Below are 14199 nucleotides of genomic sequence, written 5' to 3' on the forward strand. Positions count from 1 at the left end.
GATGATTTTCTTTACTATGTTCTTGTGATTGGATTCCATGAAAACGACGAAAAAAGCTCTTTTAAATCTTTGTGTACCTCCGATGGGATTCGATCTCACGACTTTCTGACTATAACGCAACCTGCTTCCTCACTCACCCATGAACGCCTTCTGCTTTGACTAATATTTATATAATATTTCATCATTCATATAACAATGGGAGAATTAAATATTATTAAAACCAGTCGATAAAGTATAATATTCAATAATTCGTGTAACCATAAGAGTATATAATGCTGTTTCAGTAGATAGATAACAGAGTATTGGTTGCAATGATAAAAAGATGAATATATTACCCGGGAGGTAAACTGTGCGAACGTATATTTAAATTCAATTTAAATTTATTTTAATAGCGTAGGTATTATACAACATTTATTTTATCTATTAGAATCGTTTTCAGATTAACATTTGTACATTTCATAATTCATATAACGATGGTAGCATACAATGCTGTCTCAGTAATAGATAATAGAGTATAGTAATATAAAAAAAAAATGATAACAGAGTATTGGATTCGATGATAAAAAGCCGATTAATAGGCTACCCAGTCGGTAAAGCATTAAGTAACTCGTAGCAAGGACGTGGCCTAGTCCACCACGGCGGTCTTCACGATGGTCCAACGACCATCGTCGGTGTTCGAATTGTTCGTGTTGGGCGTGGTTCGATTTCTTGCTCAATTTTGTGCCACTCTGCGGCCGCGAATCGGGTGACCGTCGAAGGTACCGTCACCCAGTTACGTCAGCGTGCCCGTGGGTCCTGGTTGCGCGGTATAAAAGCCGAAAACCACCCGAGCATGGTATCATTCGCATCACAGACAGACAGATCAAGAGATCTACCAATCAAGAGAGCTACAATGGCCTTCAAGGTATAAACTAAAGAAAAGCCCGTGGTTCGTTTCGAGGGCGCGTTTAATCTTCCATTGTCCGAGCATATTTCGTATAATATCGTTACCCTAACCGAGAAACTCGAATACTTTGCTATCATTTTCTATCGGGACATTCGTATCGAACGATGTAAAAAAGTTAACGCATTACCGACCGACAGTAGATTATTTTCTTAAGATTTCGTTACCCTAACCGAGAAATTCGAATACTTTACAATTAATTTATATCGGGACATTCGTATCGAACAATATAAAAAAGTTAACGCATTACCGACCGACAGTAGATTATTTTCTTAAGATTGGTACTGTACAATATCCATTAGAATTTTCGGGTTAACCTTAAACTTACTGACGTTCATGTGTAACTATTCCTATTGTTATGGAATATAAGACTAGTTCTAAAGACGCTATTTTTTATTAAATACAAAAACAATTGTATATAATTCATGTATTGTCATTTGACCAGTCGTAGCAGGTTTAGTGTCAATATTTATACATAATAATATTTCATGTAACGATGGAAGCGTATAATAGATAACAAAGTTATAACGGATAGATAACTACCGGTTGATAAAGTGTTAAATACGTTACCAACGGAGTGTTAACCCTTAAATATTCGTCAAATTCGTTTCTTTCCATTCATAAATAGTACTGTTGTCTTATTTTTCTCCTACTAATAGTGCGTTTAATTACAATTAAAAAATAGTAAATCTACATTATCGCGCAGTGTATTCCAATAGTAGTCTGCTAAAGTTATTCGCGCGTGTCTACTTAACCTATTAACACGACCCATCAAATTTGACTACTTTGTATCGAACCTCAAAAAAAGTTAATTAATCTGTCATTTTGCATTTCTGAATTCAATAATGCGATAATCCATATCGCGTAAACCCGTATTAGGTGGTAAATTTTTGAATTACATTATTACCCAACTGGAATCTACGCTTTCTAAACTAAAATCGAGATTATATCAACGATAATTCGATATTCATTTGTTCAAAGTTGTCGATATATCGTCATCCAGTCCCATCTAAACATAACCTAGAAAACTTAAGCGTATACGTAATAACTAGACTGCAGACCTTTATGCAAAATAAAATCTTCGCGAACGTGCCTACAAAAAATGAACCTAAATAGGAATTTATTTTATTCTTCAAATATTATAACCCGAACTTCACTTTCAATCTTTTTTATATTCTCGTATATTGTATATACAGGGTGTCCCAAAAAGGTTAGCGATCATTGAAAGGGATGGTTCGGGAGGTGATTTGAAACAACTCTTTCCTTAGCGAAAATGTTGTACGAGGCTTCGTTGCGGATATATTAACGGAAAACACTGACCAATCAGAGCGCGACTATGCCGATGGAGCGTAGGCTACGCGCACTCTGATTGGTCGGGCTTTTCTGTTAATATCTCCTTAACGAAGCCTTGGATAACATTTTCGCTAAGGAAAAAGTTGTAAAATCACCTCCACTCTGTATATACAGGGTGTCCTAAAAATGTTGTAACACCTTGAAAGGGGTGGTTCGGGAAGTGATTTGAAACAACTTTTTCCTTAGCGAAAACGTTGTCCGAGGTTTCGTTGAGGAGATATTAACGGAAAACAGTGACCAATCAGAGCGCGAGTATGCCGGTGGAGCGCCAGCAGTAGGCGTGGCTACGCGCTATGCGGCCGCGCTCATACGCTCCTGCGAGCGCTCCAACGGTATACGCGCGCTCTGATTGGTCGGGGTTTTCCGTTACTATCTCCTTAACGAAGCCTCGGACAACATTTTCGCTAAGGAAAAAGTTGTTTCAAATCACCTCCCGAACCACCCTTTTCAAGGACCTCCAACATTTTTGGGACACCCTGTATATCGTTATCCAGTGCCATCTGAATATAACCTAGAAAACTTGAGCGTATACCTAATAACTAGACTGCGGACCTTTACGCAAAATAAAATCTTCGCGAACGTGCCTACAAAACTTGAACCTAAACAAGAATATATTTTATTCTTCAAATATTATTACATGAACTTTACTTTCGATCTTTTTTATATTCTTGCATATTGTTTTCATTTTTGTAGGTTCTTGCACATTCAAATTTCTTATAAATGCATAAAAATCCGCAGTCTACTAATAACGAATCAACGTTATTATTAGTGTAGAACCAGGGGCAAAGCAATTCCATTTAACGGAACGAAACAGAGTTCACAGAGTTAAACAGAGTTTTCCCGTTTGCATTTTGTCATTTTGTATATTTTTAACGAAGAACAACAATTGTGTCCATAGTTCGTCGCCTTCGCCGCCCTCGTAGCAGCAGCCAATGCTGGAGTGCTGGCTCCAGCACCGCTGGCCTACGCTCCCGCCGCTCCGCTGACTTACACCGCGGCAGCTCCATTGGCAGTCGCACCTGTGGCGAAGACGCTCGCCGTCGCCCCCGTGGCCAAGGCAGTGGACGCCGACTTCGACCCCCATCCTCAGTACAGCTATGCCTACGACGTCCGCGACAGCCTGACCGGTGACGACAAGAGCCAACAGGAAACCCGCGACGGAGACATCGTCCAAGGCAGCTACTCCCTCCTCGAGTCCGACGGAACCAGGCGCATCGTCGACTACGTCGCCGACCCAGTCAACGGATTCAACGCCGTAGTCCGTAAAGAACCAGCCGCCGCTTCCATCGTCGCTGCTGCTCCAGTAGCTAAAATCGCTGCTCCAGTTGCCTACGCGGCACCCATCGCCAAGTACGCCGCTGCTCCGGTCGCCTACGCAGCACCCATTGCAAAGTACGCCGCTGCTCCGGTCGCCTATGCTGCACCAGTCGCCAAAATCGCCGCTTCGCCCTTCGCCTATGCTGCCCCAGCCCAAGCTTACCTCCACTGAACCGATCTGTCATCCATAGGAATAATGCTCCACGAATAAAGTCATTTTTTAGCAATTACATGGAACGATTGTACTTTGTTTACTTTAATCGTGTTTATCCTTAATCCATGTTTTCATAGAATACGTAATTTTTTCATTTTTCCGTGATGTTTGATGAAATCGTGAATGAGAAGTGAAATATTTTTCACTCGATTGAAAAAAGTGTCGTTAATATTTTATTTACCGGGAGCCTATTTATAGGCTTTTCAATTGCAGTATTTAGCTATTCGAATTTATTTACTGTGTTGATGGTTGTTTACTTACAATGATCAGTGTTTGGAAACAGACTTAGCTTTCAATATACCCAGTAACGGTATAGAGGAATTATTGTTAGCCTAGATTGGCATATGCAACTGTAGAAAATTCTTTTTTGAATTAATACGTTGATCGCCACGTCACCCATATATGGGTGACAATGCTTTTCACTGAAAAACTACGAAAATTAATTCTAAAAGTTAAGTGTCACAGAAAATGAATTTAAATAAAATACTTGAACTTTGATGAAGTTACAAAACTAAATACCACAATAAATGTTTCATTACGCAGTTTCCAATAGTCTGTAAACAAAGTTTAATCACAGTAGAAATTTTCAAGAGTATTAGTCTGGCAGTGAACGTGTTAAAGACTGTTTCTTTATAGCCCGGAGGATAAAGTGTTAAGAGTAGTTATTTGTATGGTCTCGCGATTGATAGAAATAAGAGCAAATGACACCGAGATAGGTTTAGGCTGATCGCACACGGGCGCAACCGATTTGAAATTAGTGTTAGGCCGATCGTACACGGGCGCAACCGATCAGTTTCAAACCACTCTGAAACTAGTTGCATGCAACCGTGGATCTAGGTAAAACAAAGATAGTGGAGTAGGTAAAACAAAGAGCGCAAACGGTTTGGAACACTAATTTCGAATCGGTTGCGCCCGTGTGCGTTCGCCCTTACAAACTGTTTGCACTCTTTCTTTTACCTACTCCGCTATTTTTGTTTTACCTAGATCCACGGTCGCATGCAACTACAGTTTCAGAGTGATTTGAAACTAATCAGTTGCGGCCCGTGTGCGAACTGCCTTAGTGTTAATCATGAAGACTGTATAAGGAGTCCTAACCGTGTAGTGTAGAAGTGTATCGAAATCCTAAGTTTGAAGTTATGAATATTTCTACCACTCGCGGCGCAAGTGAGCACAGACTACGATATACATTTGTATACAATTTATCTACAGATAATCTTCAGATTGCCCTGCACTTGACCGGCTGTCCATTTGTTACTGAAAAATACATAAATACTATAAATCACTTCAGATGATTTTGGAATACCTATGTAGATAATATATACACATATGGCATACATACAGGGTGTCCCAAAAATGTTGTAACACCTTGAAAGGGGAGATTCAGGAGGTGATTTGAAACAACTTTTTCCTTAGCGAAAATATTGTCCGAAGCTTCGTTGAGGAGATATTAAGCGAAAATCTCGACCAATCAGAGCGTGAGTATGCCGGTGGAGCGCCAGCAGTAGGCGTGGCTCCGCGCTATGCGGCCGCGCTCATACGCTCCTGCGAGCGCTCCAACGGTATACGCGCGCTCTGATTGGTCGGGGTTTTCCGTTACTATCTCCTTAACGAAGCCTCGGACAACATTTTCGCTAAGGAAAAAGTTGTTTCAAATCACCTCCCAAACCATCCTTTTCAAAGACCTCCAACATTTTTGGGACACCCTGTATACACAAAGTTGGCAATACTGCGCATGTCCAATATGGCGTAGTTGACAATGGCACTTCACACTTGATTACTTTCGTATTCTGTTTCTTGTTTTACATATTATTCTTCTCTTGACATCTTGTACTCTGACATAGTCACCAGAAGTCAGGATAAATATTGGTTATTTTTTAACCGACTTCGAAAAGGAGCAGCTTACTCAATTCGATATGTATATTTTTTTCGCATTGTAATCGCCATTGTTTTACACTCCTTTCAACAGGCTCAACAGTTATGCGCATTGAAAATTTTATAGAGAGCTTCCTGTGAAAACGAAATTATGAAATTGAGCGTCTCTAACCCCGAGCTGAAGAATCAAATCATTTCGATGTTCTCTTAGAAGGAATAAGACGCTTGTTCCGTAGAAGTTGAGACTAATGATGTATTCTACTTAGTCTTAAAATTTAAAAAAGAAAAAGAGTCAAAACGACTGACAAAATTATTGTTTCTCATATTCCACGTGATTCGCAAAGATACGGAAGGGTTGAAAAATTTTTGTGAAGAATCACATAAAAAAGCATAGAGAAAGAACATGCTCCTAACATGTTTTTTGTATTTATAACGAGTTCCTCTAGAAATACTATTCTAACGCTACGCAATGTTTATTTCTGATTCTTTAACTTTGTCTACAATAAGAAATAAAGTAATAAATGTAATAGTAGAAAGAACACGCTCCTAACATGTTTTTTGTATTTATAGCGAGTTCCTACAGAAATACTATTCTAATGCTACGCAATGTTTATTTCTGATTCTTTAACTTTGTCTATAATATGAAGTAAAGTAATAGATGTAATTGTTATATTAAAACATACGAGTGTAATTAATAACATTATAAACTTTATTTCTTTAATTTATAATGTTTCTTATAGAATAAATCTCAAACGAAATAATGTCTAACTTTGATGTTACTCTTAGTTAAAGAGGCCGCTTTTTATTAACAATTCACGAACAGGCGTCGCGTTCTTCAATACTTTCTCCGCTATAAAGTGCCGGTGTCGCCAGTTACACAATACAACCACGCCTCGTACGCATCACGCGTAATGCGAGTCGTTGCGTTAATCGGAAACTCCGGGCAAACCAGATTCGTGCAATGGAACAAACCTTGATCCACTTACAATCCAGTATACACTCCTTCGTAACTGCGGTTATATCTTTACTGTTCATAATTGATTGTAAGGTCGTAGATGATGTACACACGTTCAAGAAAAGTTTAATCGACATTCACCATTACAAAACTTGAACATTTTTACGACTTTCTATGAGTTATCAAAAGTAAAATAATAATTACACACATACAGATAGTAAACGTAGATTCGTTTTATATTTTCTATATATGTATGTTGTATGAGTTCTTAGGATTTATTAGGAAAATAATTTGTATTCGACATTTATATTTTATAAGAAAAATAGAAGTTGCACAATCTTTATTTAAAGACGGTATCGTTATAAATATATTATTCTTACTTACAAGGGAACATATCCAACTGTCCGTCTCCGATTTTGATGAAACTTGGTGGGTACATTAAGCAGGTGAAAATAAGGGATACGTATTTTTTAATAGCTGCCCCCCAATCGCAAGTTTAGGGGTTGAAATCACCCCATGAAGTTTCAGCAGAAAAATGAAATCTTCTTAGGGAAAAGATTCATGGTTTCATGAGGTAAAACAAAAAGTGGTCACAGATTTTGTAAAATGTAATTTGTTTATAACAAAAAATTTTTTATTACATTATTTTAAGAGATACAAAAATTTATATAACGACAAAAATGAACGGAAATTTCTTTCCGAATCCATTGATATATAATACGATACATTTGCCTCCTACAGTTTTGTAAATTTTTGTATAATATTGTACGTGGCTATTAATATGAGATACATATTTGTTAAAAATTACACGATTATTTAAAATTAACAATAATAATGTTAATTATATTTCTATGCATTGCAGTATGATATTGTTAGGAAATAATTTATTGCAAAGTATACAAATATCGTAAGGGCATAAAATATCAATTTGTGGTAATACGGTTTTGTGGAAATGCTGCCATCATTACTTGTGCGTGGTGTCAGAATTTTTTTATTAATAGATATTAATTTTCAAGCATCAAATTATTTCCTAACAATATCATACTGCAATGCATAGAAATATAATTAGCATTGTTATTGTTAATTTTAAATGATCGTGTAATTTATAATAAATATGTATCTCATACTGATAGCCACCCGTATGTCTATACATGAACATACGCATTTCACGTGCGGCCGCTGCTCGGTGGGCTTGCGCGGCCAGCGTACAATATTATACGAAAATTTACAAAACTGTAGGAGGAAAATGTATCGTATTATATATCAATGGATTCGGAAAAAAATTTTTTTGTTATAAACAAATTACATTTTACAAAATCTGTGACCACTTTTTGTTTTACCTCATGAAACCATGAATCTTTTCCCTAAGAAGATTTCTTATATCTATTGTAGTTTTCGAGATAGCATTTTTCTGCTGAAACTTCATGGGGTGATTTCAACCCCTAAACTTGCGATTGGGGGGCAGCTATTAAAAAATACGTATCCCTTATTTTCACCTGCTTAATGTACCCACCAAGTTTCATCAATATCGGAGACGGACAGTTGGATATGTTCCCTTTTTAGAAAAATATACTTTACACGCCTCTCATACGCGTTATACTCTGACCAATATAGTACATATCTCCTACGAATCGACCAAGAATAGTTTTTTGTCAAATTACTAATGTTACTATTTATGAAATTTAATACTCATGAATAACACTTTTTAGTGTTATTACCATTACACTAACATAAATATATTATTTTTACTCGACGTTACTCATAAACTCTCCATTTTCTACCGAATCTTAAGAAAAATAGTGGACGCTGTCTTAGAAAATATATTAACCTAAATTATATTTGTTGGCCCTAACTCCCCCTTTCTGGCGGTGCTAGTCTGAAAAATGCCATGCACAGTATTTCATTAGAAGTATTTATTAGAAATTACTGTGATATTGACTAAATTTTTAAATTATAATTTCATTTGAAATAAACTATACTTACTGATGAATTGTCACATAGTCTTCTGCAAGGACATTAGACGTATCTAAAGGAGTTAAAAACGTGAACTGACTCTCCGGATGTGTTTTGGTATGATCCAAAAGAATATTCATTATAATCTGTCGGTTTACTTTATCCTAATTAAAATTAGTCATTAGTCGTAAAATACATTTTATATTCGTGGAAATAAATTTTAACTTTGTAAAAAATATGTACCATGAATACATCAAATTCGTCAAGGAAATAAAAAGGCAAACCGACACAATCCCAAAGTGCTAAAATAAAAGCAACGGTCGCATAAGACCTTTCACCGCCTGATAACGATTTTGCATCATTGCTTGACTTTTTGCTGTTTCTGTTTGGGTTCACTTCAAGTTCAAGTATTTTTCTCCCGTGGTCAATATTTATAGTACCCTAAGCAAAATATTTCATGTGAAATAATAGTATGTAAATATAAATATTTGTTTCGATCGAGTAAAGTCGATAATACATACTGTTTTGTCTCGTACAGCGAGTAGGTTTGAAAATGAATCTTGTATCCTTATCCCGTAAGTTTGTTTCAATTCAAGAAACAATTTTTTTCGTTGTTGTAATCGCTGACGATGTTGCTGTAACATAAGTATGTAAATCTGAATAAACATTTCAACGGTTATTTAAGTAGTAAAACATCGGATGATTCGCATACTTCGATTACTTTAAATATCATTATAGTGTTTACGGATAGTAAAATATATATAATGAGATTTTATAACTTACTTGATAGCTCTTGTCAATTTTAGAAGCTAAGTGCAAATCTTTACCATATCTCGCTTCCTTCTCTTTTAAGTCTTTCCGTAATTGTTCTATAGAACCGAAAAGTCGCTCTATTTCGTGAATTTTTCCTTTCAAATCTTTGGATAATCTTTCAAGTTCTTTGGCCGACCTGTAAAAACAATTTAACTTTATCCTGTTTACGTAATACACATTTAAACAAGTAATACAATACATTTTTTAAGAACATACTTTAGGTATCATCTATAAGTACAAAACTTATGTAAGACGAAATATTTTAAATTAGAATAATGTGGCAATCGAGTGTAATGAAAAAGCGCTTTAAATATTCAATTTATGTTTGCAATTATGTTTGTTACACTTAAATTAATAACCTTGTTGTTTCTATTCTATCACATTGATTTGTAGCTTTGGACACAGCATTTTCAGTGACTCTTTGCTGCATTTCAAATTCCGCTGTTGCAGTTTGCAGAGCTTGGCGAATTGCCTGTAATCTTCTTGCAGCGTGTCGACTTTGTGCGTGTATCGCTTCCTTTTCATCTTGCAAGCTTTTAATACTTTCCTATACAAGAAACAGAAATATATAAGCACAAAACAAAAACAAAGTTTAACGTTAAAAAATACCTTCAGTGGGTTAATTTTTGTATCTAGATTTCGACACAATTCTCTCTGATGTTTCATTTCTGTCTCTAAACTGTCTATCTTCTTTTGAAGTTCGAGAACAGTTTCATTCAAACGGGATTCTTCACATTTTTCTTTATCTAATTTCGTTTCCAACTCATTTAATTCGTTTTTCTATTCAAAGAAATATATATATACATAGATTTTTTATATACATGAACTTTAATAGTTTTGGATGCCACACTTACAAATACAGTAACGGATATAGCTTCGTTAGCTTCAATTTTATCCTTTAAGTCATTAATTTGGACTTTATATCGATTATGAGTATCATAAAGCTTTGTGATTTCTCCATTGACGGATTGTAACTCTAAATTCATACGATTTTCTTTTTCAGATGCCGTCTTGCATGATTGCATGGCTGCAGTTTTCTCAATCTCCATACTATGAAGCTCTTCTTCTAATGCGCTAATAAAAAAAAAATAGAACATGAGTTTTATGACATTAAAAAACTCTTCTAGAAAAAGAAAAAGAAAAAAAAGAAAAAAAAAAAAAGAAAGAAATAATCATACTTAATTGCATCGGTAACAGAAACTTGGAGAAATCTAGCTCTTAAACCGCGTGGTCCACCGTAACTTCTATAATGGGGGTCTGGATAGAATGTATCCCCTTGTTGAGTGAAAGCTCTTCTGCAATTCGGGGGAACTTTTGAAGCGTTACACATAATATCAGCTGCTTCCTTGCTAGTTGGAATCAGCAAAACGCATTCAACTTCGCGCTGATCGATTAGACAATTGGCAACAACGGGATCTGATATCTCCATTGCGTTTAAGAGATTAGAATAATGTGGTGATCGAGCGCAATAAGCATGAACATCGTGAACCTAGAAATACGAGGAATATACCATTACGCAATGCACTATAATATAATACAAATAGTACAACCCAATTGTCTTACTCTATCATAGAATTTGCTACATATTATCTGCGGGCTCCTTTCATTTAAATAAATCTCACTCATGATTGCATTTAATACTTTGGCATCTCCACTATTATCTACGCAAAATGTACTAAAAGTGCTAGAACCTAAATAATTTTCAATAGCAGCAGACCATGCTGAATCTTTCACTTTTATATACGCTCCTAGATACAGATAAGAATATATAGTACATTTCACAAAATTATCAGTATGAAGAGAAATAAATTGATTTCATACCAAGCGGACCACGAGGCTTCTTACTAAAATGTCCATTATTACATGCCTCTTCAATTCTTCTAAGTAGACGTGGTATATTTCGTCCAAATACAGTCAATGCATTATCAGAATGTAGTTTCCGTGCATTTACTTCCCGTTTGATTTTTTCTTAAACAAAGATAAATTATTTAATATTATTAAATTACATCCGTTAAATGTGAATACATTACAATGTTTAATTACTACATAAGCAATTGAATATACTCACGCATATGGTTTTCGCATTCGTTAATTTTCATTTTGGAAGTTCGAATTTCATTTACCAATCGCATTTTATCAGTTTCCAAGTGTGTTTGATGAGTTCGTTTTGTTCGCAATAGTGCCTCAATTTCGTTCAACTTATGTTCAAAAGTTGTTAACTGCTGCTTTATCTTATTTCTTTCAACTTGTTCTGCATTGTCACCGCTAATATATATATTGTAACAAATATATAGTTATATTACTTGGTTACTTACATACAAATTATGCAAACAAGAATTTGTAGCGAACCTTTCTAGTTTGTGTACTTCTTTTCGAATCATACTTATATCATCTTCCAATCTCTTAATTTTACTTTGAGCAGAACGCCACTCTCTTGCTTTGATAGAATGTGCATCTTTATTTATGCTATATTCTTGTTTTATTTTATTATATGTTTCAAAACTACCGGCAGCTTCCTGTTCCACACCTTTAATTTCCTGTTCTAATTTTCTATTTAAACAATCAATAATAATATTTATTATACTTACGCTAGAGTGAAAAGAATGTAGTGAATCACCTAATGTTTCCAGTACTCTCTTTAAGACAAATTTAGGTATCTTTTACAATCCATATATTTAACAAAAAACACACAATGTAGCAGCGTGGATTCATTTCATACCACATATTTCTTTAAAGAAAACATTTCTGGTCTTACTTTACATTATTGCAAAAATAAAACGGATGTGTACAATTTCAGTTTTAGGTGACTCACTCATACATATACATATACAAGTATTAATGGTAATACTTATTAATAATTCGTACAGAATGTTTGTATTTATTTCTTCATCTTTTGATTCTGCAGATGATTCCGTGTCCTGAAGTTCTTTAGCATGATTCTCACATTTTTTAAGAGTATCTTCGATTGTGCGTAACTTGATTTCTTCTGTTATGGCCTTTATGGTAAAATGTAAAATTTACGCTATAAGAAGAACGATGTATTGTGTCATAAGATGTCCATACATGAAATTTGTTACTTACAACTGCCCAAACTAATTCCATTTCAAGATCATTTACTTCATGGCGTAACGTATCAATTTCTTCTGCTCTCTTTATATTTGTTTTAAGTTGCTCTACTTGTTTTCTTTCCTCAGATAAAATCTATACAAATTTTTATTGACATGTACAAAATAAAGTAATCACTATAAAAAAACAAAATTATAACGTAAACATACTTCGTTATAATGTTTCAATTTTTCATATTCTTGCTCGCATGTTAATGCAGCCTCTTTGTAATTATTACCAATTACATCTAAAAGAGTTGCTTTCATAAACAACTCATACTTTTCTTCTGGCTTTGAGGATATCAAAAATGTTCTTGATATGTCTTGATTGAGGATAGAAATAGGATTATCTATTTGAATATTCATTGTTCTTAGTATGTTATCAAGTTCACTTCGCTTTGTTGAAATTATTTCTCCTATTAAACATTAATCCATACATATTTATCTCAAATATTTTAAAACACATGTACAACTTAAATTAAAATGTAGTAATAAAAGATGAAAACCTTTCCAATTCTTAATTTTGTACGACGATGAATTTCCAATATTGCGAATAACTGTTATCGATTCTCCATAGATATCTGGTTTGTATGCCATGGGTCCTTTATTAAATAATGATACTTCAACCATTGCCGAATTTTTTCCTTTCTTTATGAAACCTGTATAAGAAAGAATTGTATTACAAAATGTATGAAAACTTGTATTGTGTAATATGTTACCTCTGTAAGTAACCTTGCATTGTATAATATGTTTATACCTTTTACAGATATTCCACGACTAGTGATGTTTGCCCTAGCACCAAGACCGACCGTTAAAGCTGTTAATATTGCACTTTTACCACTTCCATTACGGCCGACAATGAAATTTACATTTGGATTTAATATTACTTCCATGGCATCGTGACACATAAAATTTCTCATTAGAATTTTTTCTATTTTACCTGCCTTACACTGAAATACAATACATAATGACATATCAATCAATGACAAGCTTTCACTACTTCAATAATTGTAACTGATCGCTTACCCCTTTCGAAAAGACAAAAGAATTTTCCTTCCCTCTCGACCGTTTCGATTGAAATTCCACTGCATCTCCGGACAGCCTTTTTCTTCTATTCTTCGTATCGTTCTCCATAATTTCCAAAAACAGTCACGATCTACTCACATACAAATTGTATATTCATTCAAATAACCGCGCAATGTTAACCGGTGCGAACACCATTCTTTCCCGAAAATATTTATTCGATTTTATTATGAATTACCTCGAATCATTAGATAAGATTTATAGTTAACAATAGATCAAAGTTCAACAACTTTATCAATAATTAACTTTATCTATAGATGATTTTTTCAAGCTCATCATACACTGCAATAGTTATTTATTAGAAACACATGCTGATCTTTCCCGCCAGAGTTACATTTTATTGATGTTCTCTGACCACTGTATACAAAACATATAGACTTCTTGGTAACTATACTTTTATTTTCCATGTTAACCAATAGTATTACAGTATCGTGAAAAGGAGAAATACATTATCCAATCACAGGATAGAATTCGAAAAAATTCGGTATATGAGGGTACATGCTCATAGACGTCTCTATGGGTACTTTTCAACAGAGACGGGCAAAACCCTAGACTTCGAATAAATCTGAAGTTTGCCGATATGTTTGTCTCT

At 34.8% G+C, this 14199-nt stretch overlaps 2 protein-coding genes and 1 long non-coding RNA gene across 3 annotated transcripts; 2 read left to right on the plus strand and 1 right to left on the minus strand.

The window, feature by feature from the left end:
* The first annotated feature begins 268 nt into the window (after positions 1 to 268).
* On the plus strand, positions 269 to 3840 carry LOC128885681 (larval cuticle protein A3A-like). The gene is made up of 2 exons (XM_054139866.1): positions 269 to 904; positions 3195 to 3840. Exons 1-2 carry the CDS (start codon positions 833 to 835, stop codon positions 3783 to 3785), a joined length of 663 nt encoding a protein of 220 aa, XP_053995841.1. The 5' UTR covers positions 269 to 832; the 3' UTR covers positions 3786 to 3840.
* A 1713-nt stretch (positions 3841 to 5553) lies between these two features.
* Positions 5554 to 6238, plus strand: LOC128885695 (uncharacterized). The gene is made up of 2 exons (XR_008459643.1): positions 5554 to 5742; positions 5827 to 6238. It is a non-coding gene; the product is annotated as an uncharacterized LOC128885695 (long non-coding RNA).
* A 1700-nt stretch (positions 6239 to 7938) lies between these two features.
* On the minus strand, positions 7939 to 13955 carry LOC128885660 (structural maintenance of chromosomes protein 6). Its single transcript, XM_054139820.1, has 20 exons — positions 13786 to 13955; positions 13551 to 13680; positions 13282 to 13474; positions 13031 to 13183; positions 12696 to 12940; positions 12502 to 12621; positions 12286 to 12416; positions 11770 to 11970; positions 11489 to 11685; positions 11242 to 11388; positions 10984 to 11168; positions 10599 to 10909; positions 10275 to 10494; positions 10030 to 10200; positions 9780 to 9967; positions 9391 to 9556; positions 9129 to 9242; positions 8851 to 9048; positions 8638 to 8771; positions 7939 to 8530 (listed from the first exon to the last, which is right to left on the minus strand). The coding sequence occupies exons 2-20, from the start codon at positions 13656 to 13658 to the stop codon at positions 8503 to 8505; spliced, it is 3210 nt and encodes a 1069-aa protein (XP_053995795.1). The 5' UTR covers positions 13659 to 13680; positions 13786 to 13955; the 3' UTR covers positions 7939 to 8502.
* Between the last annotated feature and the right edge of the window lie 244 nt (positions 13956 to 14199).

Source organism: Hylaeus anthracinus, unplaced genomic scaffold (assembly GCF_026225885.1).
Source record: "Hylaeus anthracinus isolate JK02 unplaced genomic scaffold, UHH_iyHylAnth1.0_haploid 11981, whole genome shotgun sequence".
In the NCBI taxonomy this organism is placed as follows: domain Eukaryota; kingdom Metazoa; phylum Arthropoda; class Insecta; order Hymenoptera; family Colletidae; genus Hylaeus; species Hylaeus anthracinus.

What these genes read in the sequence shown, in the direction of transcription:
- LOC128885681 (XM_054139866.1), top strand. Translation starts at nt 833, where the DNA reads ATGGTATCATTCGCATCACAGACAGACAGATCAAGAGATCTACCAATC. An exon ending in GAGCTACAATGGCCTTCAAG is followed by an intron (nt 905 to 3,194) that starts GTATAAACTAAA and finishes TTGTGTCCATAG; the next exon opens with TTCGTCGCCTTCGCCGCCCT.
- LOC128885660 (XM_054139820.1), bottom strand. Translation starts at nt 13,658, where the DNA reads ATGGAGAACGATACGAAGAATAGAAGAAAAAGGCTGTCCGGAGATGCA. An exon ending in CAAAATTAAGAATTGGAAAG is followed by an intron (nt 12,941 to 13,030) that starts GTTTTCATCTTT and finishes AATGTTTAATAG; the next exon opens with GAGAAATAATTTCAACAAAG. An exon ending in GATAGAATAGAAACAACAAG is followed by an intron (nt 9,557 to 9,779) that starts GTTATTAATTTA and finishes TTGTTTTTACAG; the next exon opens with GTCGGCCAAAGAACTTGAAA.